The sequence below is a fragment of the Balaenoptera acutorostrata genome, chromosome 12, assembly GCF_949987535.1.
Source record: "Balaenoptera acutorostrata chromosome 12, mBalAcu1.1, whole genome shotgun sequence".
NCBI lineage: Eukaryota > Metazoa > Chordata > Mammalia > Artiodactyla > Balaenopteridae > Balaenoptera > Balaenoptera acutorostrata.
In genome coordinates, this window is record NC_080075.1 from 86,365,008 (window position 1) to 86,392,453 (window position 27,446).

The 27,446-nt window shown below is 34.5% G+C and overlaps 1 protein-coding gene across 3 annotated transcripts in view; it reads left to right on the forward strand.

The window, feature by feature from the left end:
- ROCK2 (Rho associated coiled-coil containing protein kinase 2) overlaps nt 1-27,446 on the forward strand; it is a 147,619-nt gene that overhangs the window by 63,726 nt on the left and 56,447 nt on the right. For all 3 annotated transcript variants that reach the window (XM_028162237.2, XM_057557784.1, XM_057557785.1), the window contains exons 4-5: nt 14,817-14,954; nt 26,128-26,388. In XM_028162237.2, coding sequence (XP_028018038.2) covers nt 14,817-14,954; nt 26,128-26,388 — 399 coding nt within the window. The remainder of the gene's footprint in view (nt 1-14,816; nt 14,955-26,127; nt 26,389-27,446) is intronic.

The following is a 27,446-nucleotide window of genomic DNA, read 5'->3' on the forward strand; positions in this document are numbered from 1 at the left end:
ATATAGGAGTCATACTATTGTGTGCATGTTTCAAATACAATACATGTATTTGAAACAGGCACATTGTTTCTTCATACTTATTTCATTGTGGTTAGGGAATAAACACTAAAATTTGAAGTTGTATTTTTGGAGGGAAATATGACAGACCTTGACTTGTCATGTTTTTGTGTCAGGGTAGTCATTGTTCTGTGTTAGATTAATTTGATCATTAAAGTTCAATATGTTAAAGGAAAGGAAAACAGAAACAGAGGCTTTTATTTTTGTTGTTAATTTCCATCCCGTATTTCATTTTGGCCACAGGATATGCAGAAACAAAGTCATATGGTTTTAAAAATGAAAAATATTTCAACGTTCCACTAATTCGATGACCTGACCTGAGAGCTTGTACATGTTTGTTTTGGCTTTAGTTCTTGGTTGTTACCTTAGGCAGGGACTCTTAAAAAGAAGAATGAGATTGAAAAGGGAAAGCCCAAGTGCTTCTCCCACAGCCTTTTGAAGTTGATTCGTATGTGGAAGGTAAGTTAGTTAGGCAGATACGTAGGGAATGTTCCATATTGGGCACATCTTTATGATTATTTTTTCTAGTCATCTGAAGAAAGTGTTGCAGTAGTAGGTACAAATGTGTCTTCCCTTGTGAAATGCTTTTTCTGGTCAAGTAAAAATATGTTGTCACAGAGGACCTGCCAATCAATTTCCACGTAGAAAATTCTCATTGTAAAAGTAACTTCGGTATGTCACAGCAACTATACCACAGTATAAGAGCTAGGGTCCAGACTACCTACGGTTGAATTCTGACTCTTTCGCTGTCTAGCTGTGACTTCAGACAAGTTACTTAATCTCTCTGGGCTTAGTTTCTTATCTGTTAATAAAGATAACAATAGTGTTTATACCTCATGAGATTACTGGAAGAATTAAATGTGACAATATATATAAAGCATTTGGAACAGTTCCTGGAATATATTCAATAGTAAGTGTTTAGTAAATGTTAGCAATTAATTGTCAGACATAAAACAGCGCATTTATCTATATCCATCAATGAAATAGTTAATCAGGATCTGTTATGTTCCAGGAGCTGTGCTAGCCTCTAAAGATACAGTAATATAGCCTCTATCTTGCTGAAAGTGGTAGTTTTGTGGAGGAGAGGAAGAATTTTACTTTAAACAAGTAAAGTTTTTTCAGATTACAATAAATGCTATGAAGGAAAAGATCTGGATGCTCTGAGAGAATAATGGAGGAATGTGCCTTACTCAGACTGGGCAGTTAGGAAAGGTCTTGCTGTGAGAAAGTGACATTTGAGTTAAGTTAAAGGAGTTGGCCACATGAAGAAGTGGGGATAGAGTGGGAGTTAAAATACAGAGGGAATACATGTGATAAATGTCATGAGTCAGGAAAGTGACAAGTCATTTAATTTATTTGGGTGTAGATTTCCTCATCAGAAAAGGCATTTCTCGTGGATTGAAAAGTTCTATAATCCCAGGAGGGCAAAATTTGTTCAGCTTGTTGTCTTTTGTCTTTTTTTCCCCTATCTACAGAGGAGATGTACATTTATGTTTTTATATCATGAAAGGTCCACAACAATGGATGGTTTTATCTAATATCCCTCTTGTTTTTGGATTCTACTCTTTTGGAATATTTTATCACATCTCATTTTGATGGAACATAATACGAGTCAGTATAGTATATTGATTAAGAGCATGTACTCTGGTGACTTCCATGGTGGTCCAGTGTTTAAGACTCTGCGCCTCCACTGCAGGGGTGCAGGTTCCATCCCTGGTCGGGGAGCTAACATCCCACATGCTGCGAGGTGTGGCCAAAAAAAAAAAAGGTGAATCAAGGATTTTGAAATGAATTTATAAATAAATGTAAAACTGGCTTTAAAAAAAAAAAGAGCATGTACTCTGGAGCTAGACCTCTCAACTACCTAACTTCTTTGTTGACTTAGTGTCCTCATTTGTAAAGTGAAGATAATAATAGTTCATTATTCATAGGTTGCTATGAGTGTGAAATGAGCTAATAAATGGAAAATATCTAGAATAGTATCTGACACATAGTGAATAGGTAATAAATTGTAGGCTAAAATTGGAGCCTGCTGGAAAAGCAGTTAAGGTCCTTTTAAAGACTCATTTACTAATTTCACATATTGGCTTAACAAAACATGTTTTTATAGTTAAGGTAGTAATGTTCAACTTTTAATAGATATTTTTGCATAAAGTACTCTGGTACTGTGGAAAAACAGTCAAAGCCATCTACTTTTGTTTCTGTTCTGTGGTATGCAGATGTCCTGTCATCAAAGGTTTCATTTCTTTATCTTGGAGTGGCACTAATAATAGAACTTTTATAAGAGGTTTTGTGAGGACTAAATTATGTTATACATATGTGGTACTTATCATGGACGTGGCACATTGTAGGTATCAAGTAAATACTAGCTGTTGTCACTATTGTCAGTTTCTGTGGATTTATGGCATTAAATGAGTTTTAATTTGGAATAAATAATCAGAAGTCTTGTTCTTACTTTCATATATATTTATGTATGTTAATTTGCTAGGGCTGCCATAGCAAAATACCACAGACTGTGCTTAAACAACAGAAATTTATTTCCTTACAGTTCTGGAGGCTAGAAATTCAAGATCAAAGTGTTAGCATGTTTAGTTTCTTCCAAGGTCTCTATCCATGGCTTGCAGATGGCCACCTTCTCACTGTGTCCTCACATGGTCTTTCCTCTGTGCATGCACATCCCTGGTGTGTCGCTCGGTATGTCCTTCATCACCTCTTCTCGTAAGGACTCCAGTCAGGTTGGATTAGCACCATCCCTAACTGCCCCTTTTTAACTTAATCATGTCTTTAAAGGCCCTGTCTCCAAATACAGTCACATTCTGAGGTACTAGAGGTTAGAGCTTCAAAATGTGAATTGTGGGTGAGGGGGACACATGATTCACCCCACTACAGTATGTATGTATGTATGTATGTTAGGATGAACTTTTCAGTGAGATAACCTTTTGACCATGGTATGCATGCTTACTTTTTTTGTTTATGTTTATTAACTTTTCTTGGACACTAATTCTCTTTTCTTTGAAAAAGAAAGTTATAAATTCTAGCCTTGCAAATGTCTTCTTAAGGTAAAAATACAGTCTTCCTCTCTATTAGAATATACATTGTTCTTCAGATATTCCTTTGGTTAGTTGATTAGCAAATGTTTATTAAATGTCAAGTATCATCATAAACATATAACTATCGTCAACACGTTAAACAGGTAAACTACTCAGACAAGGCACCTTTACATTCATGGAGCTTTTGTTTTGAAACTGTTATAGTTTCAGAAAGAAATTGTGGTCTGGGTTCTAAAAGTAGAGTTATAAATTAATCTTCTTAAATGTAATGCGTATATGTTAGGAATTACTTATATATGATTCTTTACTCGGGGGAGATGTATAAAAACAAGTTTTCATGGTAGCAGTGGAAATATTTTTATTTTGAAGTTATATCTTATTATTTTGGAGTTTGGAAACCTTTAATTGGTTTTGCGATATTGTCTACTCATTCTCCTTAAGAAAATGTGACATTAAATTTTTTCTTGGTGGTTTTATTTAAAGCTACACAGATTAGTATATGAATGTATTCTCATTCTCAAAGGTCTAAGTTACTTAGAATTCGGTAAAATATGAAAATCTCTATCATGTCTTCTCTCGATTCCCATTTTCAAACATAAAGGTAACCAGCCTGTTGGTAATCTTTTAGTGCTTTGATGATTAGAAATATTTAGGGACTGTTACAAAACTAGTGTCAAATTATTTTCAGTGGATATTTATATTTTATTCTAATTATTTTCATTCTAGGAAAGTTGAAACCTTTCCGTATTGAGTTATAAAAATTGCATCAATGCTAATTATTCTCCCTTGAAATTAAAAATTATTTTATTTATACATCAAATATGTTCATAGTAGAATAATAAAATAAGCCAACATTATACTTTTTAAAATCACCTGCAGTCCCACTACTGAGAGATAACTACTTTTATTACTTTGATGTATAGCTTTCCAAGTTTTCTGTTTCTATAGATGTGTGTAATATACGTATATTAAGGGGCCATATTATGTACATGGTTTTACAACCTGTGTTTTTTTATGCAACAGTAAATAGTAACACACGCTTGTATAACAGTTACAACATGCCAGGCAGGCTGCTAAGCAATTGGTATATAGTAACCAGTCTTTACAACAGTCTTTCTAGATGGTATAACTACTGTTATTCCCATTTTACAGATGGGGAAATTCAGGTAGATAAGATAAATGACTTGCGAGAGTTCACACAGCTGCTAAATGGTTGAACTGAGATTTGAACTTAGGCAGAGGACTGCAGAGTCCATTCTCTTTGCTCTATGGCCATAACCAGTTTTCTGTGCCAATATAGACTTTGTATGTAATTTTATTGGCTACATGGTGTTTCACTATCATCTTTTTTTTTTTTTTTTAACATCTTTATTGAAGTTTAATTGCCTTACAATAGTGTGTTAGCTTCTGCTTTATAACAAAGTGAATCAGTTATACATATACAATATGTTCCCATTTCTCTCCCCTCTTGCATCTCCCTCCCTCCCACCCTCCCCATCCCACCCCTCTAGGTGGTCACAAAGCACCGAGCTGATCTCCCTGTGCTGTGCGGCTGCTTCCCACTAGTTATCTATTTTACATTTGGTAGTGAATATATGTCCATGACACTCTCTTACCCTGTCACATCTCACCCCACCCCCTCCCCATATCCTCAAGTCCATTCTCTAGTAGGTCTGTGTCTTTATTCCCGTCTTGCCACTAGGTTCTTCATGGCCTTTTTTTTGTTTTGTTTTGTTTTTCCCTTAGATTCCGTATATGTGTGTTAGCATACTGTATTTGTTTTTCTCTTTCTGACTTACTTCACTCTGTATGACAGACTCTAACTCCATCCACCTCATTACAAATACCTCCATTTCATTTCTTTTTATGGCTGAGTAATATTCCATTGTATATATGTGCCACATCTTCTTCATCCATTCATCTGTCGATGGACATTTAGGTTGCTTCCATGTCCTGGCTATTGTAAATAGAGCTGCAATGAACATTTTGGTACATGACTCTTTTTGACCTATGGTTTTCTCAGGGTATATGCCCAGTAGTGGGATTGCTGGGTCATATGGTAGTTCTATTTTTAGTTTTTTAAGGAACCTCCATACTGTTCTCCATAGTGGCTGTATCAATTTACATTCCCACCAACAGTGCAAGAGTGTTCCCTTTCCTCCACACCCTCTCCAGCATTTATTGTTTCTAGATTTTTTGATGATGGCCATTCTGACCGGTGTGAGATGATATCTCATTGTAGTTTTGATTTGCATTTCTCTAATGATTAATGATGTTGAGCATTCTTTCATGTGTCTGTAGGCCATCTGTATATCTTCTTTGGAGAAATGTCTATTTAGATCTTCTGCCCACTTTTGGATTGGGTTGTTCGTTTTTTTGTTATTGAGCTGCATGAGCTGCTTGTAAATCTTGGAGATTAATCCTTTGTCAGTTGCTTCATTTGCAAATATTTTCTCCCATTCTGAGGGTTGTCTTTTGGTCTTGTTTATGGTTTCCTTTGCTGTGCAAAAGCTTTTAAGTTTCATTAGGTCCCATTTGTTTATTTGTGTTCTTATTTCCATTTCTCTGGGAGCTGGGTCAAAAAGAATCTTGCTGTGATGTATGTCATAGAGTGTTCTGCCTATGTTTTCCTCTAAGAGTTTGATAGTGTCTGCCCTTACACTTAGGTCTTTAATCCATTTTGAGTTTATTTTTGAGCATGGTGTCAGGGAGTGTTCTAATTTCATACTTTTACATGTTCCTGTCCAATTTTCCCAGCACCACTTATTGAAGAGACTATCATCTTAATCAACCTCTTACAAGTATTCAGTTCTCCTTTCTTGAAACACCATTTTTTCTACATTACTGGCTCTTCCTTCTCAGTTTCCTTAGTGGTTCAGTCTCCACCTGACTTGTAAGTATTGTAGTTCCCAAAGGCTAGGCTCTTATTTTTTTTGATCTGCATTTTCTCCCAAGGCAAGTTCATGCAGTCCTCTAACTTTAAATACGATCCATGTGATGTCAAGGCTCAAATTTATAGCTACTGCTCAGAACTTTCTACTTTGCTCTCCAAACTCATATTCATGGTAGCTTATTTGACAACTCCATTAAGGTGTATCACAGACATCTAAAACATGTGAAATTAGAATGCTTGATTCCCTCTCTAACTTTGCTCTTCCTCCACAAATCTGTTCCTTCTCTTATTTTCCCATCTTAATAAATAAATGACTCTAGCATCAACCCCGTTGATGCTCAAGCCAAAAAATTGGGAGTCATTATTGATTTCTCTTCCCCTCATTTCTTATATTTAATTTTTCAGTAAGTCCTGCTCATAATATTTCTCTAGTCTCTCCACTTTTTGGGGGGTATTCACTGCCACCGCCTTTCTCCAAGATACCCTTTCATTCCCAGTCAGGTATGAGGGCCTACTTTGTGTCCTGCTTTGTTTTCTACTTCTGCTAACAGTTTCACCATTGTACTATTGATTTTGGATTGGGAGTGCTGATGGAGAAAATACAAAGACTGGATTTATTAAACCTTCTGCAGATTCATGCTCTCCAAGCTCAGCTGAACCCACATTACTATTTGGCAAACTTTTTTCCCCATACTTCATAGCCTTGTATTTTCACATACCACTCCTACGCCAATAAGGGTATAATAGAATCAACTATGGGGCTTTTCTAACATACATGCTTTGTTTCATTTTGTTTTCTTTATTTCCCCACTTCTCTATAATGAGATACATGAAGATGGGAAGTATAGATCTATCTAATACAAACTGCTGCCAAATTGACCCTTCTGAAATACATTCATTGTATCTCTCCTTTGCATTTTATGGCTCCCTTGCCTATTAAATGAAGCATGAAGTCTTCATCCCGGCCTTCTAGGCCCTCTTATTTAAGATATCACCAATTAATTTTTTTAACCCTTATTTTCCATCATGCTATCCTTTCTGAGCAGGCTACTTATTTCAGCGCATGCTCTTGTTTACTTGTCTGTTCCTCCAAAAATGTTGTTTCACTCACTCTCAGTACTTATTTTAAAAGAGAAGTTTCCTGATTCCTTTTGCTTTCCTTCCTACCCTTTGAGTGTGCCCTCTCTCGTCTGCATCTTTTAATTATGATCGCTTTATTTAATTTCCCATATTATGCCTTGTGCTGTAGTTTATATGTATACTTCTTTGAATCTTTTTATATTGTAAATTTTTTGAGGGCAGGAACTGTGTCTTTTCAGTACTTTTGGCATTCCCATCAGGAGCTCATAGCTGTGTGTCTGAAAATAGTTCACCTATATCTGGGAAGATGATCTTCTTTAGTCAAGTACACAGTTTAGTAGGAATGTCTGTAGAGCAACAGGGAGAAAGGGGGGAACCCTCACCATGGAGCCATTTGTTAATTCAGTCTTGAACATTGGTAAAGGACGTGTTTGTGCAGCTAGATCATATCTGTGATTGGATTTTTCTTGTCTTTTTATATCCTGTACAACACAGAACCTGAAATGTAGAAAGTTTTCATTGATGTGAATTGACTGTGATTATTCCTGATCCCTGGGCTCAGGTGCTCCCTGGGGATCCAGAATGCTAAGGGGATACAGATTCTCAGTGATAGAACTCAAGGCTGATATGAGATGAGGATCTTGTTCTTTGTTTTTTTTTTTAAATCTCCTACTGGCTTGCTCTTAATTTAAATGGTTTTAAACTAAGGTTTTAAAGTGGAACCAACCAGAAGGAAAGAGTGTATGGGAAATGATTCTCTAACACTTGTCATGTAAACTCAGGTTTTTTAGTCCTTTTTGGAATAAAACAGGCTCCTCGCTGGTTACAGGGTTATTTCTGATTTGTAAAAATTATCTCCCTTCCTCCATGTTTTGGTAATTCCTGTATTCCCCCATTCAATCTTAGCTGCCACAACCAGACCTGGCAGAAAGCAGGAGGACATGCTTTTCTTGTGTCTTTAGTGGAAACCCCAGCAGCACACAATAACTGTTCCAGATCTGTCAAATAGATGCATTGGTTCTTTTTGTAAAAATAATCTATTGTAATTTTTGATATCAAAAATAAATTTTAGGGCTTCCCTGGTGGCGCAGTGGTTGAGAATCTGCCTGCCAATGCAGGGGACACGGGTTCGAGCCCTGGTCTGGGAGGATCCCACATGCCACGGAGCAACTAGGCCCGTGAGCCACAATAACTGAGCCTGTGCGTCTGGAGCCTGTGCTCCGCAACAAGAGAGGCCGCGATAATGAGAGGCCCGTGCACCGTGATGAAGAGTGACCCCCACTTGCCACAACTGGAGGAAGCCCTCGCACAGAAACGAAGACCCAACACAGCCATAAATAAATAAATAAATAAATAAATTTAAAAAAATAGTAAAAATTAAAATAAATAAATAAATAAAATTTAAAGCCTGAAATGGGGCATTTTGGTTAGAATGATTTTCAAAAGTTTTTGTCCACAAGTGTTCTAGGAGATCTAGGTCCATTTTAGGACTTTTTCAAACATGTCTCTAGCTACACTTAGGAATGTTTCATCTACTTTAAAAAAATTTTTTTTAAAGAAGTACATATTAGCTATAAAAAACACAAACAAATCTAAGAAAATAAAAATCCCTCAGAATTCCATCAGCTGAGATAAAACTGTTAACTGTTTTGACCCTTATTACCTTTTTTTTTTTTTCCACATACATATACTCAATTAGCTGGTACTTTTGCATTCATCCACTTTTAAAATTAGAAACTAGGAATATAGCAATTTTTTCTCTAACAGATAGAGACATTGGAAGAGAAGCAATGTTTTTGTCCTTTAGGTAATCATGGACTAGTGACATAGGGGAGACACATGTAAAGTTTCATAACAGAATGAACTGAGTTCCATTTGTCTATGGTGGAATTAGCTAACATTCTCATTGACTATATTCTGTGTGCTAAGTATTTATATTCATTATCTTGTTTTATCTTTTCAACAATTCTGTGAGATTCTTAAGTAGATGAATTCACTGAAATTTAGAGAGATTAAGTGAATTGGCCACATAATTCATAAATAGTTAGGACTTTTGCCCAGGTTTGTTGACATCTACATCCATGCTTTTAAGCAGTACTCTCTGCATTGTTGTAATGAATCGCTACTATATCTATTTATCCATCCATATTGAATAAAGGAGAAAGAGCTAGAGAACAAAGGGGAACGTACAGAGATGCTGAGGAAGATTATAATAGAATCATTCAGAAGGAGATATCCTCACAAGGAAGGTCAGTGGAAACCAGCTTTCCTGAAATAACAGTGCTTTACTGTAGTACTTTGTAATACTAGTACTAATGTATTTTAAGGTATGAGGCAGACGTTTGGCATGAATACAACTATTGCCTCTTAATGTTTGTTCTGTAGATAAAGTCAAAGACTACAAGCTGGTGGTTCCTGACTCGTGTTATGAGCCTGTAAAGTGTTCTATTACAGTAGTTTAAATGAAATTCAGGCCTCATTAACTAGAACAGCTAACCAAAATTGTCTTTATTTATTAAAAGTTTTATAGATCTCATAGCTATAATTTTGCTGAATTTGTTACATTGGATAATTCAGCATTGTGCCAACCACTAGGCAGCCTCACAAATGAAAGTTTGTATTGTATTCTGTTCTTAAAGGAGCTTATGAAGCAGACATGTACACAACTAATTTTGATATTAGATTATTGTAAGCATTTTGGAAGCACAGAAAGGGAAACCGTTTTGCATAAAGAATCACCAAGAATAAAGCACCAAGAACAGGCATTTTTCTCATGTTCAGAAAATCATCTTATGCCTGTGTTGTTGTTTATTTGAATGAACGGCTCTTTTCTCTAGGTTTGTTTTTGTTTAGTTAATTCATATATAAAAGATTAAACATAAATAAATGTTTAACTATTTCCTACTAGCTGACAAATATCTTTTAGTTTCTGTTCATAGCTGTTCTTTATAGCAGAATTCTTAAAACTCTTGTCATGGTCTGAGTCAAGCATAAATAATATTATGGTATAAATTAATTGGCTCTTACTGTTATATGATTGCTTTTTCTAATGAAGTTAAGATAACATTCAAATCCGATTTATTCTTAGAATAAGTGAACATTTGAAGAATGGCATAAATACAGAAGAGAGAGTACCTTAGCTGTCTCTTTTTAGTAATGTTTTAAACTTTAAAAAAAACCCACAGCATTTTATTAAAAGCATTGCTGGACTGAGCATTTGCTTTGAGATAATTTGCTAAGTAAGAATCTGGTCTATCTACTCTGTAAGGGATTTCTACTTTTAAGACTAGGATCCTTCATCCTCTAATCCCCCACCCTCCCACCCATGTTTTCGTATTGCTTTCCCATATATTTATCTTCAGCATTCTATAAATGGCATAACACCATACAAATCAAAGGAATTGTTTTTCCAGTTTAGTAATTTAATATAGAAGATGGATATAATCTGTGACCCTCATCATAACTTATTTGGCCCTTGGCATATAGGAATCTTTTCATGTAAAGTTACAGTATATCAAAACACTTTAAATTTCAAAATATTTTAAAATACTTTAAATTTCAAAGTATTTCAAAATAATAAGTGATATAACCCATTGATATAATAACCTTTCTAATTATAATTTGATTAGGCAGTTTTCATCCTGGGCTGTATTTTCTTTCTATCCATATTGATGTTTTATTTATTTGTTATATAAAGTACTGAGAAGGGATGTTAAAATTTCCAGCTGAAATTAGGATTTGCCTGTTTCTTTCTTTAGTTCTGTCAATTTTTGCTTCATGAGTTTTTAAGCTTATTTATTAGATACAAACATATTTAGAATTTTTAATGCCTTCCTGATGAATTATTACTCCTTTTATCTGAATTATCCTTTTTTTCTCTTTGCCTTGAAGTCTACTTTGTTATTAATATTGCTCTGTCTACTTTCTTATCCTTGCTGTTTGCATGGTGTATCTTTTCCTATCTTTTTATTTTTAACCTGTTTGATCTTATATTTAAAATATATGAGGTTAGGTTTTGCTTTTTAATTCTCATAATCTCTGCCTGTGAATTGTGTGTTTAGTCCGTTTATATTTACACATATTTCAGACTGTTTAAAATTGTCTTGTAGGCCCTTAAGTCTCTATTCATTTTCATTTATTCATCTTTCTCTTTATTCTCTAGATTGATTTGTGTTCAGGTTCACTGAATGTCCTTCTATCTCTATTCTCTGTTAAGCCCTTCCAAAGAATTTTCCATTTTAGTTATTTTTCAGTTATAGAATTTCCAGTTGGTTCTTTTTTTAGTTTCCATTTCTCTGTTGGTATTTACTTCTGTTCATTCATTGAGACTATTTTTTCCTTTTTTTCTTTAACATACTGTCTTTTAGGTCTTTGGACATATTTATAAGAAATATTTAAAGTATTTGTTAGCTAAATCCAACATCTTTTGGGGATGTTTGCTATTGACTGCTTTTTTCTTGATGATGAGTCACATTTTCCTCTTTGCCTGTCAGGTAATTTTTAAATTATGTACAGGTCCTTTTTGATATGTGATAGAGACTGAATTTTGTTATTTTTCTTTGACAAGTGTTGATTTTCATTTTAATAAGCTGTCCAGTTACTTGCTGATAACCCTTAACTTTTGGAGCCTTAGTTTTTTACTTTGTAAATGTAGATGTGTTTAAAGACCAAGTTGTTTCCCAAGTCCTTTTAAGGACTCCAGACTCTGCTCTCCTTTTGATCTTTTAGGGTTTGGTATTATAAGGCTTTGTTAGGTAGTGCTAGAGTATGCCTTGCTTTATTTTAGAGCATGGTTCTTTCTCCTAAGATGTCTCACCTTGATGTCCAGGAAATCATCAAGGTTTCTCCACTCTTTTTTTTGGCTGGAAATCGAATGTGCCTGCAATGCTGTTTAACATCTGGTGACTCTGTTTTGTTATCAACCCCATTGCAGTTGCTCTCTGGTATACCTTTGCTATTTCCTCTTTGGATAATCCCTACCTTTTTTGAGCTTACATTCTAATATGGGACTCAGACAGTACAATGAAACAGCATCAAAAAATTGCAAGTTATGATATCTTCTCAGAAGAAAACAAATCAAGTTGTGGGGTAGAGAACAATGAGTCTATTTCCCCCACATCTGCAGTAACTTCCTTCACTGTAGTCTTGAACCCCTCAAAATCGTCCATGAGGGTTGGAATCAACTTCTTCCAAACTCCTGTTAATGTTGGTATTTTGACCTCTTCCCTTGAGTCATGAATGTCCTTCTGGCATCTAGAGTAGTGAATGCTTTCCAGAAAGTTTTTAGTTGACTATGCCCAGATCCATCAGGGGAATTGCTGTCTATGGCAGCTATAGCCTTACAAAATGTATTTCTTAAATAATAAGTCTTGAAAGTCGAAATGACTCTTTGATCCATGGGCAGCAGAATGGATGTTGTGTTAGCAAGCATGAAAACAACATTAATGTCATCGTACATCTCCATCAGAGCTCTTGGGTGACCAGGTGCATTGTTAATGAGAAATAATAATTTGAAAGGAATCTTTTTTCTGAGCATAGGTCTCACCAGTGGGCTTAAAATATTTAGTAAACTATGTTGTTAACAGATGTGCTGTCATCTAGACTTCATTGTTCCATTTATAAGGCATAGACAGTAGATTGGCATAATTCTTACAGGCCCTAGGATTTTCAGAATGGTAAAGGAACATTGACTTCAACTTAAAAGCCACCAGCTGCATTAGCTCCTAACATGAGAGTCAGCCTGTACTTTGAAGCTTTGAAGACAGATATTGACTTCTCCTTTCTAACTATGAAAGTCCTAGATGGCTTCTTCTTCCAGTATAAGGCTATTTCATGTACAGGGGAGATCTGTTGTTTAGCGTAGCCACCTTCATTAATCATCTCAGCTAGATCTTCTGGATAACTTGCTGCATCTCCTACATTAGCGCTTGCTGATTCACCTTGCTCTTTGACATTATGGGGAAAGTTCACTGGCAACCAACTTCTGCTAGCTTCAGACTTCTCTTCTGCAGCTTCCTCACCTTTCTCAGCCTTCATAGAATTGAAGAGAGTTAGAGCCTTGCTCTGGATTACGCTTTGGCTTATGGGAATGTTGTGGCTGGTTTGATCTTCTATTCAGACCACCTAACCTCTCTCCATATCAGCAATAAGGCTGTTTTGCATTCTTATCATTTGTGTGTTCACTGGGGTAGCACTTTTAATTTCCTTCAAGAACTTTTTCTTTGCATTCACAACTTGGCTAACTGGCGCAAGAGGCCTAGCTTTCAACTTCTCTTGGCTTTCATCATGCCTTTCTTACTAAGTCTAATCATTTCTAGCTTTTGCTTTAAAATGAGAGATGTGGGACTCTTCCTTTCATCTGAACACCTACAGGCCATTGCAGGATCATTAATTGGCCTATTTTCGATATTGTTGTGTCTCAGAGAATAAGGAGGCCCAAGATGAGGGAAAGAGACAGGGGAACAGCAGGTCAATGGAGCAGTCAGAGCGCATAAACCATTTATTGATTAAGTTTGCTGTCTTATATGAGCATGGTTTGGGGCACCCCAGAACAGTTACTGATCACAGATCACCATAACAAATATAATAATGACAATGAAAAAGTCTGAAATATTGTGAGAATTACCAAAATGTGAGACAGAGACATGAAGTGAGCAAATGCTGTTGGAAAAACGGCACCAACAGACTTGCTCGACACAGTGTTGCCACAAACCTTCAATTTGTAAAAAATGCAATATCTACAAAGTACAGTAAGTCAAAGTGCAATAAAACAACGTATGCCTGTAAAAAATGTCGGACCAGGGTGGTATCAGTGGAGGTAGTTAGAAATGGTTGGGTTCTGAAACTGTTTGAAGGTAGGACTGACGTGATTTGCTGATGAGTTTTTATGAGCTATATGAGAAAAAGAGGAGCCAGAGGTTTATAGCCAGAGCAGTTAGAAGAAAGAAGATGCCATTTACTAAAATAGGGAAGACTATAGGAGAAATAAACTCAGGGGTGAAGATTTGGAGTTCAGTTTTGGTCATCCTACTAGATATCCAAGTATAAATGTTAGCAGTTATTATTTATTATTAATTATCCAGTAGATGATAACTTTTATAATCATTCATTAAATATTTATTGGCTCTGTGGTAGAGTTTGCTATGTTATATTCTAGGATTTAAATGATGGTCAAAAATGGACACTGTCCTTGCCCTTATGGAATTAGCAGTCTAATGAAGAAGATAAGAATTGATCAAATAACCATATTATTGGTAGTTTTTCCCTTAAAAAAAAATAAGCTTTTAAATAGGATACCTAGGAAGAAATAAGGATGACTTAACAAAATCACAAATAACCCTTGATATCTAAATTTACTAGGTTCTTATGGTCAGATCGTGATGGATACATGTACATATCTTACAAGTTTCTCATTTAACAACATCTTATTCTTAAAATTGGTTAGCTTAATTAACAGGGAATGAAGCTTCATGAATTCAGTTTTATTTAGATGAAATGAGGTAGTTATATATTGAATCTAGCATTTAAAGGTATTGTATATTTCATGAATATTTAGGCTGTGGGGAATTTTCTCCTCTCTTTCATTAAAAATGTTATGTTTTTACTTTTTATTAGTTAGCTAAGGATCATTTTGTTTGTAACTAAAGTCTTTAAGAACAGCATTATAGTATGATCTGTTGTTCACCATTTTCTCATAAAATTAAAGAATTAATTCTTGTGTTTTAAAAAATCAACAGGTTCGTCATAAGGCATCACAGAAAGTTTATGCTATGAAGCTCCTTAGTAAGTTTGAAATGATAAAAAGGTCAGATTCTGCTTTTTTCTGGGAGGAAAGAGATATTATGGCCTTTGCCAACAGTCCCTGGGTGGTTCAGGTAAGCATACTAACTTTTATAAGTTTATTTCCCCTTTTTATAAGTGCTTATTATTTTTAAGAATTGATTTTGCATGCTGAAAGTCCTATATCTCATTCACAGAATGACAGTGCAGTTATTTTTTAATAAGATCTGATTCATTACACTTGTTTAATCTTCCTAAATAGTGTGTTATATAGACATGACATGTAATACTTAATTGTTGTATAAAAGCAAGTATTACTTGCAACTTTCTCTTTTTTAATTCCTTTATAAAGAATTGGATTGATTACCAATATGCCATTGTTCCCCACCTACTCTTTCTCATGATTTACATAATAGGAACAATAATCAGCTTATCTTGAAGAAGGGGAAAAATTCTACATTAAAATTTTTGAAAATTCTCTTATTACCTATAATGTAAGACATTCTTGGGATTCCTAATTCAGCCTTTTATTTGACTGTGAAGTAAGGAATTTACTTGGTTACCCAGTAGTACAGGTCACAGAGGAAGGACAGGATAAATACTTTATTCTTTCCCTGTATTTACCAGTTTTCAAAATAAGGGATTAGTTTACTTTTATCCTCAAAGGTGACCAATTTGGGCGAAGTATCAGTTTAAACTCATGGACTTAAAACCTATTTGATGTGTTTCAGTCCTTTATCTTATTCATACTCAAATTGTGACACCTTTGGCAGTGATCATGTTCAGGTTGGCTCTGAGTCCTTTTGACAGAGCCTTAGTTAGTCTTCGATAGCTAGCTTGCCGTCTTGATACATAACAGAGTGTTCCAGACCTGTCTTGTACATTTTCTGTCCTTCACATGGAGTTAACCTTGCTTGTAGGTCCATCTTTTGTACATGTGTGAATATTTCTTTAGAATAGATTCCTAACATTGGAATTGCTAGGACATATGGTGTGCACATTGGGCATTTTGTTTGATATTGCCAAATTGCCTTGTAAAGAAAGGTTTTTTACAAGTTTATATTACACTCTAATTGTCCAATAGATGTTTTATTTCACTAAATTTTTAGCAAATGCTGCATATTGTAATTATTTTAAATTTTTATTAGTTGCATCCTTGAGAAATAAGATGTTATTGTGTTAAGTTGCATTTTTTTATTATGAGGTTCAGCATATTTTGTATGCTTATTAGTAATTTGTATTCCTTCTCCACTGCTTATCCCATTTTCTAATGTGTTGTTTTGCTTTTTAAAAATTGGTTTGTTAGAATGTTAATACATTATGGATATTAATCCTTTGTTATATATGTTGGAAATATATTCTCTTGGACTATTGTCTGTTGTTTATTGAATTTTTAAATTTAGATGTAGTCAAATCTGTAGATTGTATATTTTAATTTTTGCTGGCAACACCTTCCCCATCCCTAAGATGAGGAGTTTATAATCCCCAAGATTATAAAAATATTCTCTTATACTTTCTTTAACTTTTTATATTTTTATTTTTTTGGGGGGGTTCTATTTCTAAGTCACTAGGAATTTATTATTTTTATTATGAAATAGGATTTGTTTTTCCCAAATGGGTAGCCAGTTTCCCCAGTGCCATTTGTGGAAAAGCCCATGTTTTCCCCGTGAAGTAAATGAAAGGTCCTGTATATCATTCATGTGTATTCATGTATACACTTGAATTTCTCTTTTGACTGTTTGCCATTACTTTGATTTGTAATTGGTTTATACACTAAAATCATTGTTTTAATTTCTGTAGTTTTTCATTTATTTTGGTATCTGGTAGGGCATGTCTCCTCTCATTCTCCTTTTATAATAGTTTTTTGGCAGTTCTTAAAATTTTTCTCTATAAAGTTAGAATCAGCCTTTCATTCTGTTAAAAAATACAGTTAAAATTTTGACTTGCATTGCTTTAATTGGTAGGCTTTTTTTTGGGGGGTGGGTTGTTTTTATTATTTTGAACTATTAGGTCTTCCCATAACAATAATAGTATATCTCTTTGTATAGAGATTGATCTTCAGTAAAGCCATATTACTTTTTCCCCCAAAATAGGATCAGAAGAAACTTATGTATAAGAAAATAATTTTTAAAATATGTAGATATTCAACATACAAAAGAAAAATAGAATTGGCTCAGTCTTTCAGTGTAGCATTGAATAGTAGAAATTTTTCATCCTTATCTTTTTTATTTTAAACTTCAGTGGGTAGAGCTCTGATGGGTAACTATTAAATCTGATGTTTGCTGAAGCTTTCTGGTTAAGACAGTAAAGGATTTGGCCTGCCCATCTGTTCTTAGCTTATCAAATATTTTTTATCAGGAGTAATGTTAAAGTATTTGAAATGTTTCCTTCAGCATCTTTTGAGATGGTTTTCTTGCTTAAGCTGTTATTATAGTACACAAACAAAATAAATTTCAGGGTAGTGTAAAATCTAAAGTAAGTGCTATTTGCTATAGTATGATATTTTCAATAGAATACCAAATTTGACTTACTTACATTTTAAGTAATTATCCATCTATTTGCATAAGTGACATATGACCTTTAATTTAATTTAATTTATTTTTAACATAGGCTCTTCTGGTCGGTTTTCATATCATAGTGAGATCACCCTAACAGACACAGTTGAAAAGCACACCACTTTCTTCTGAGCTTTGGTACAGTTTATATAAAGTGGAAACTATTCATTCCATGAGGCTTGTTTGAACTTGCTTGCAAATCTTTCAAGGAAAAATTTCAGTGTATTTAATGATATATTTTTTAATTTTTAAAATTTATCATGATACATTTCAAACATATCCCAAAGAAGAAAGAAAGTATATTGAATCCCCATGTATTGTTCACTCAGCTTCAACAGCAGTCATGGCCAGTCTTGTTTCAGTCACACCAGAAATTGGCAAACTTTTTTTTGTAAAGAACTAGATAGTAAATATTTTAGGCTTTGTGGCCCAAGAGGCAAAATCAAAGATATTATGTAGGCACTTACATAACAAGCAAACAAATTTGTACAAATTTTTTATTGATGAAATTCAAAATATAATAATACAATTGAAAAAATACAGGTCTATTAGGGAGAAGAGTGAAATTATTTTCTGAGGCAATAACAGTTTGCAAAATTGGGGTTCACAATTAGTGTTTCCTATCAAAATCGATTGTAGATGTTCTATTAATACTGATGTATAAAAAGATTTTACATATTTATCTTATCAGAAAATATATTTTCACACAGCTAGTTACTGCTAAATACTATCATCCACCAGCATATGATTTATTTTTTATCAGTAGGCTTTATTTTTAGACAGTTTTAAAAATTTACAGAAAAATTGAGCAGATGGTAGAGAGCTCCCATATACCCCCTGTACCGTTTCCCCTATTACTAACATCTTGCTTTAGTAAGGTACATTGTTACAATGAATGAACCAATATTGATACATTATTAGTAACTAAAGTCCATAATTTATTCAGATTTTTCCTAGTTTTTGCCAAATGTGCTTTTTCTGTTTCAGGATCAACCAAGATAGCATGTTACATTTAGTTATCATATCTTCTTAGGCTCCTCTTGGCTGTGACAGTTTCTGACTTTTCGTGTTTTTGATGACCTTTATAGCTTTGAGAATACTTCTCAGTTTTATTGTAGGATGTGTATGCTCTGTTACTGGAATTCGATGTTTTCTTCATTATTTAGACCAGGGTTATGGGTTTTTGAGAGAAAAACTACAGAGGTAAAGTGCCATTTTCATCACATCATATCAAGGGTACATACTACTCTATCATTTGTGACTCTTGGTGTTGACCTTGAGTACGTAGTTTTGATTGAGCGTATCTATCACTTGGAAGGCGTTTATAGAATTCTGTTAAATTCTTCTCTTGATGTTTACCTTTTAGCACTGTCATTACATTGCAGGTTAATCAATTCCAATTGAAGGTTGGGTAGAAGCTTCTCAGTTGCAAAGTTCAAATGGATTTTTTAATGGATATTTCCTTTGCACTTACATTCATGTCCAAAAAATGCTGCTGGAACTGTGAGACTGTAGTCTGAGATCAGAAAGTATATCCACTGCAAATTTGTGTAGGAATGGAGATCTCATGTATTGTTTTGATTTTGATAGCATGGGAAAGTATATACAGTAGCTTGATGTTAGTTGTCATAAAAATGATTGTGTCATAGAATAAGTTTTGCATATAGCGCTGTTTTGCCTTGCCATTTTAGGTCATTTAGGTATTAAGAAACATTATCAAGTTGCAGCCAAAGCTAATTTCCAAAGCTATTCAGTTCAGTCATAGTGGTTGAGGGTGGTTCTTGATCAGACAAATTTCAGTCTCACCTCTGAGCTCAAATAATTGCAGTAAAACTTTACCACTGCTAAGCCATTGAACTGCTGTGTAGCAGGGTTAGTCAGGATATTCAGCTTCTATTTCTGGCAAAAATTCACAGAACTGATGGTGATGGTTAAGTGAACAAGGGCAAATAACACCATCAATACTACTTATTTATTAACACATGAGATTCAAATATATTTTCCACACTGTACCTATTGATCAATATTACGAAAAATAACCATAGACTTTGAACAGCATACATTTTCACAAGCTTTGTAAGTTTGTCCAACTAAGCCTTATTCTGTTCCACATATATTTTTACCAGCATCTGTTGTAACACACCTTACCAGGTATTACTTCAGGTTGTACTGAATTAATGTTTGCTCAACTTCTTTTAAGGTATTTTTGTCTGTAGTTGATCTATGCGGACTGTTCATAGAGGCTAATTCTGTATTCAACTTCAAACTTGGCACTCCTCCAATAAATAGTAACTACTGAATAGTATTAATAATATCTGTTGACTCATCAAGAGTCAAGGAAAAACACTTGAAATCATTTGTCTTGTTTTTAAATTGATGATTAATATTGCTCCCAGTGTTCTCAACTCTTTGAGCAACTATTGTTGCTGAAAGATTTAATCTTAAAGTTGATTTTCTCTAGACACAGTTCTTCAGCTGATGCAAAACCAAATACAATTTAAGTATTCACCATTGGTAAATAGCTTTTCTTGCTTGTCTAACAAATAAGGCATCTTGAAACTTTCTTTGGTTTCAGTCTTACACACATTTAGCAAATTTTACACACATTTAGCAAATTTTACCATACTTAATTTTAATCTTTTAATTTTGAAGTACTAAACATTACAAGAACTGTTGAAATACTTTTTAAAAATATTTATTTTATTGAAATATAGTTGATTTACAATGTTGTGTTAGTTTCTACTGTACAGCAAAGTGATTGAAATACTTTTTGTTCTCCGGCCCAATCTTTTTTCCCTGCCTTTCTTCTGAGAGATAGCTGCTATCCTAAAATTAATTTATGCCATTTCTGTGTTTAAATTTCTCCCTCCCTCCTTCCCAACTGGATCGTCTACCAACCTTTTAATTTTTCATATGATTGTTGACTGATTCAGGTTTTTAAATTTCTTGAGTCTGTTTATATTTTCTGTGACTCTGTCTCCTCTTTCACTTTTCTGTTGAATGGCATATTTGTAAACTTTTTGGTTGTAACGTGTTTTTCGTTTTATTTACAAAATATACTTTTTGGCTTTCTTTTTAGTTATTTCCTGCTTAAAAAAATTTTTTTTTCTAGCTACTGTTTTCTTTGGGTTTATATTGTTCTTTTCTAGTTTCTTTACCTTCCTGACTTTTATTGTCAGTCCTTATTTTCCAATACAGATATCTCTGTTTGAATATTGGATAATGGGAGGATAAGGAGAGATACCTATAAACTCATTTGAAGTTATAAGTTTCTCTTTGAGTTCTGCTTATTTTTTTAAAATGGTTTTATTTGTAACATGCATAGAAAAGTACATTAAAAAGCAGCAGAATGATTTATTGCAAAGCAAACACCCATGTATTCACAACTCAGGTCAAAATTAAACATTGCCAGTATGTACTCGGTTAAGTCCCCTTGTGCTCTTTCCCAATCACTACCTCCATGTGTTCCCCCCAAAATAAACGTTCTTCTGGCTTTATTAGTAATTGTTTCATTGTTTTCTTTCCAGTATACCACCTAAACAAGCACTCAGAAACTATATTTTTCCTGTTTATTGAACTTTATATAAGTGAAACCATTGAATATCTCTTATCCAGGTTACTCCAGTTTATTGGTGAGATTTATTATCTTTTCATAGTTGAATATTCTCTTTTGTGAAATGCCTGTTTAAGTCTCTTGCTCATTTTCCCATTAGGTTGTCTGTCAATTGAAAAAAAAGATTTGTAAGAATTGTTTTTATTTTGGATATGAACCCTGACTGGCTTCTTAGACCTCTGGGTTTACAGATTTTACAAAGTTTAAGAAAATTGTGACCACTATTTTCTCAAATATTTTTTCTGTCTCACTTTCCGTCCATTTACCCCTCAACCCCTTTCTCAGACTACAGTTACACATATGTAATTTGCTTGATGTTGTCCCACAGGTAACTGATACTGTTTTTTTTCTTTCCCCAGTCTGTTTTTGTTTTTGTTTTTGTTTTTCAGGTGTGCTTCATTTTGTATAGTTTTTATGCTATGTCTCAGCAGTCCCCAACCTTTTAGGCACCAGGGACCAGTTTCACGGAAAATCGTTTTTCCACGGGCGGGGTGGGGGTGGAGGGGATGGTTCAGGCGGTGCTGTCAGCGGCAGGTGAAGCTTCGCTCACTCACCGGCCCGCCGCTCACCTCCTGCTGTTCGGCCTGGTTCCTAACAGGCCGTGGACTGGTACCAGTCAGTGGCCTGGGGGGGCGGGGGGACCCCTGCTATGTCTTTAAGTTCACTGATCTTTTTTTCTGCAGTGTTCAATCAAACTTTAATCCCATCGCATCTGGCTTTCTTCAACAAAATTGTTTTGAGATTTATCCGTGATGCTATACATCAATAGTTCATTTCTTCTTATTGTGGAATAGTATTCCATTGTGTGGATATATGACAGTTTGTTTATCTGTTCATCTGTTCATAGACATTTGGGTTGTTTCCAGTTTTCGTCTCTTACGAATAATTAAATTGTTTGCGATCAACTTGTACAATTAAATGATTTTTAGGAAATTTATGGAGTTGTGAACCCATCACTAAAACCTGATTTTTAGAACATTTCATCATCCCCAAATGATCACTTATACCTACTTACAGTCATTTCCCATTCCCCTCCAGCCCCAGGTAACCACAAGTGTGCTTTCTGTCTCCAGAATTTGCCTTTTCTGGACATTTCAGAAAAATGGAATCATACAACATGTTGTCTCTTTCCCTTTAGTATACTATTTTTGAAGTTCATGCACATTGTAGAATGTCTTGTATTTCATTTCTTTTTAATGCTGAATAGCATAGCCAAGCTATGCTATGTGGTTTAATCAAGAATGTATTTGGTGTTTGTCCTCAGTTCTTAGCACGAGAGCTTCAAAAGCTCTTGGATTTCCTGAGTGTTAAGAGTGTCTTTGTTATGCTAATGAGACAACTTCTGGTGGCCTTTTGATAACTTTTGGATGAGATGAGGACTGATCATTAGAAAGAATGAGCTCGTGATTAGAGGATTGGGACTTTCAGCCTTCCATCCTTCGGGTACTGGAAGGGGGTTGGAAATTGAGTTTAATCACATGGCCCATGATTTAATTAATCATGCCTATATAATGAGACCCTAATAAAAGCTGTGGACATTGACACTCAATGGAGCTTCCTGGTTGGTGAAGACATTGGTGTACTGGGATGGTGATTCACCCTGATTCCACAAGGAGAAGTTGCAGGAGCTCTGTTCCCTCCCAGACCTCATCTTATGTGTATCCTTTACAGTAAGACTTTGATCATATGTATGGTGCTCTCCTGAATTCTTTGAGTCAACCCAGTGAATTATGGAACCTGAGTGGGTCATGGGAACTCCAGAATTTGTAGTTAGTTAATCAGAAATGCTGGTGGCTTGGGGACTTCCAAAGTACAGAAGGACAGCTGATGTCTGAAGTGAGGGGCTTGTGAAGGACTGGCCTCTTAGCCTGTGGCATGTGATGCTAACCCTAGGTGCCTGGCACCAGAGTTGTGTTGCAGTACACGCAGCTGCGCTGGAGAGAGTACGTGGACACACCCCGTTATGTCTGTCCCTCTGCCATTTGAGGGACATTTGAATTGTTTCCACTTGGGGCTATTATAAATAATGAATAATGCTGCTATGAACATTTGCATACAAGTCTTTTGTGGACATATTTCATTTCTCTTGGGTAGGTACCTGAGAGTGGAATTCTTAGTTATGTGGGAAATTTATGTTTAACTTTTTAAGAAATTGCCAAACTGTTTCCCAAAGTGGCTGTGCCATTTTACGTTCTTACCAGCATAGATGAGGTTCCAGTTTCTCCATATTCTTGCCAACAGTTGATGTTTTCTGTTGTTTTTATTATGGCCATTCTGGTGGGTATAAAGTGGGATCTCATTGTGGTTTTAATTAGAATTTCCCCAATGACTAACATCTTTTCATGTGCTTATTGACCACTCATATATCTTTGGTGAAATGTCTATTCACATTTTTGCCCTTTAAGAAATTATGTTACTTGCCTTATTGTTGAGTTGTAGGAGTCCTTTATGTAGTCTAGATACTTTATCATATATATCACTTGTTAGTATTTTTTCCAACCTGTGATTTGTCTTTTCATTTTTTAATAGGATTTTTTGAAGCCAGAAAATTTTTGTTTTGATCAAATCTTATGTGTCAGTTTTTCATTTTGTCAATTGTGTTTTTGGTGTTAGAAGAAATCTTTGCCTAATCCAAGGTGATAAATATTTTTCTCCTTTGTTTTTTCATAAGGTTTTTCTAGTTTTAACTCTTAAATTTAGTCCTGTGATCTATTTTGAGTTAATTTTTGAGTATGATGTGAAGTAGGGGTCTAAAAATGTTCATATTTTTGTCTTTGAATATCCAATTGTTCAAGCACCATTTATTGAAAAGACTGTTCTTTCACCACTAAATTACTCTGGCACCTTTGTTTAAAAAAAAAAATCTCTTGACCTATAAATATAAGGGTTATTTCTAGGCTGTCACTTCTGTTCCATTGATCTATATGTCTGTCCTTATACCATACCAATACTGTCCTGAAAACATTAGTTTTGTTTTGAGTTTTGAAACTGGGAAGTATAAGCGCTCCTGCTTTATTCTGTTGTAAGATAGTTTTGGCTCCTCTGGGTTATTTGCATTTCCATAGAAATTTTATTATCAATTTGTTAATTTCTGGAAAAAAAACTTGCTGGGATTTAGAGTTTGCATTGATTCTGTGGATCAATTTGGAGAGAATTGCCATCTTTATACTATTGTCTTTCTATCCAGGAACATGAGTGTCTCTCCATTTATATACATCTTTCCTTTTATCATTTAGAGTTAATAGCATCACACACACACACACACACACACATACACACACTTTCTCAATTTGGTAACCAGCCTTATGCCTTTTCATCCCTTTCTTCCCTGCATCTCACTACCTTCCATTTTAAAATTATTCTGATTTTGGCTTGACTCTCTCAAATAAATATTTAATTTTATGTCAGTAATAAGCTTTTCTGGATTCTTTATTTGTCCCTTTTTCCTAGGTCTCACGTAATTCTCTTACTTGGATTTATTCATTGTGTCAAACTATATCCTTGAACAGTTCTTTCAGAAGTGGTTTGTTATCAGATTTCTAAGAATATGAATGATGTAATACATATTTATTTTGCCATCTTATTGATTTTTTTTAAACTGCCGTATTCTAGGATCAAAATTATTTTCCTTGAAAGTTTCGAAGATACAGCTCTGTTTTTTGTATTCTGTGTTGGCTGAGATGTTTGTTGACAATATGATTTATGTTTTTGTACATAAGGTACTTTTTGTCTTTGGAAACTCTTAGAATTTTTCTGTTGGATTTCTGAGAGTTTAGCACTGACTGTCTTAGTTTCTCTCTTGTTTCATTTGAGATCTTTCAATCTTAGATTTTTGACTTTATTCATTTCTAGAAGTTTTTGTTTGCTATTTCTTTTTTTTCTTTTTCTTCTGGTCTATTTTCTCTCTTCCAGACTGCTTTTAGATGTCGGAGCTTTGCTAACATTGCTCTGTTTTTCATCTCTGAATCCTTCAGTGTCTTCAGAGAAAGTTACTTTGCTCAATTTTCAAGCTCTGTAATTTGTTTTTCACTTATCATCAGTTGTATATTTAATTCCAAAGCTTCAGATTTTTTCCCCATATCATCCTATTGTTTAATTGATGTTACTCTTTTGAGGGTATTGATTTTTACATTTTTAAAGCTGTTCTTAGTTTGTCCTATTTTAAGCATTTCCTTGACTGTTAACTTTCTGTTTCTTGAATTGCTTTGCCTCTATTTCATGATACTGATTTTTTCTGAAATGTTGATTCTTGGTTTTGTTCTTTTTCCTATTTGTGGAAATCTTTTCTGTTTACATTGGTTGCTTTCAGGAGGGGTGGGACATGTCGTTGGGTGGAATGTACAGATACCTTTCCTTCTGAATTTGTGGTTTCTCTTGTCTCTCCAGGGGATCAGTAGCAACCTAGCTTGGTGTCCTATTTCTCTGGTCCCAGTGCCACTGCTTTAGTCTGAGTACAGGTATCACTGCCACTTGCTGTTGATTATGAGCAAGATGATGGGGAAGGGAAGAGAGGAGAAGGCCCAGTTCCAAATGTGGCTACGAATTACTCTTCCCAGTGGTATGGGACTTACTCCCTCCTCTTATATCTATTGAATCTGGTATTTTAGGTTTTTCTAAACCTCTCCTGCTTCCTCAGCTCTCTTCTTTGTGAGTTATGTGCAGTAATTTGTTTTGTTTTCAGAAAGCTGGGCATTTTTTTATTATCTATTCTTTTGTCATTTGTTCACCTTTTATGTTCCTCATTCTTAATCTGTTTCTCTTTTAAAATATTTCTATTTAAGTAGATTCCTGTATTCTCCAAGAGGGAAAATGATACATTTATGCATATTTTGTTAGTAAGCATGAAGAAGATACCCATATAAAAGTTTTATTTGATAACGTTTTTTCCATTAAAGATGTCCAAATCTAAAATCACAGATTTCCTAAAGTTTAACTCTGTTTTGGTTATACAATAATTTATCTTTTTCAATAGCAGTAATAGTTTTGGGGTTTTGTTCTCTTAATGGTTTTGGTTTTCTTTCTTTCTCTCTTTCGTTCTTTCATTTCTTTTCTTTTTTTAAATTAAAAAAATTTTTTTTTCCTTCTTGTTTTGTTTTCCAGCTCTTTTGTGCCTTTCAAGATGATAAGTATCTGTACATGGTAATGGAGTACATGCCTGGTGGAGACCTTGTAAACCTTATGAGTAACTATGATGTACCTGAAAAATGGGCCAAATTTTATACTGCTGAAGTTGTTCTTGCTTTGGATGCCATACACTCCATGGGTTTAATTCACAGAGATGTGAAGCCTGACAACATGCTCTTGGATAAACATGGACATCTAAAATTAGCAGATTTTGGCACATGTATGAAGATGGATGAAGTAAGTAACAAGCAAGTAAAAAAAAAAATGCTAGTTTTTTGAGAGACAAAAATAAAAGAACACTTGAAATCTGGACTTCATAGTTTTAAACAAAGATAAATTTAGTTTTGCTAACTGTGTAATGACTCAGGCAAGGTAATAAAATATCCAAATCAAAACATTTACTTACTAATCATTCATATAGTTGTAGAGTACTTTGTTTGTAGATTTGGTGAATCCAAGAGAAATAAGAACTCAAATAACTAGTTATCAGATAAATAGTTATCTTCCTCATAGAATCTTGACAAACATTTGCTACCAATCAAAACTAGTTCATGTATATAATGATCTAGGTGAAGAAGTAGGACACAAAATATAAATTAAGGTACATGGGTATTTCTATCATCATTATTATTTCTGTATTTTTCCTTTAATAAAAGAGGTAAGGTAGAAATTTACCAACTCCTACCAACCCCATCTGTATCAACCACATAGAATAAACTTGGGGGCAAGTTTATTGTTGTGCTTTACCTGTTGAACAATTCATATTATGATTAATTGATTCAGTAGCATTAACTTCATAGCTAACTATGGTGTTGATTTATTTTTGTTGCAAAATTTATATCCCTTGTCTTTTTCTCTGTAAGTGTACTGTAATTCCTGGCAGTAATTCCTGATGGGGAGGGATCATGTTTTATTTCCTATGTATTCTTGTTAATTATCTTGTCAATATGTTTATGTTGAATTAAGCTGATTTTCTTTTCTCTTTACTTCTTAACTTATTTATGCCTCCTGTGTGATATTCAGTTTTATTCATTGTCCTACCATCATCAGTGATCCAGTCTTCCAAGCTCAGCTCAGACTTTTACCTCATATAGAAAGTGCTGCCTGATAACCCTAACCTGACTGATCACTCTCTGTCATAATTTCCATAACGTTACTTATTTAGAATTTGTGCTGTACTTCACAGGCCACTTTTATCTATCTAGGATTGTACGCCCTGTCTGCCCAGCTAAAATGTAACGTCCCTTTGGTTCTTTGGTCTTCTTCATAGAGTATTACTATGTTTGTGTTCTGCA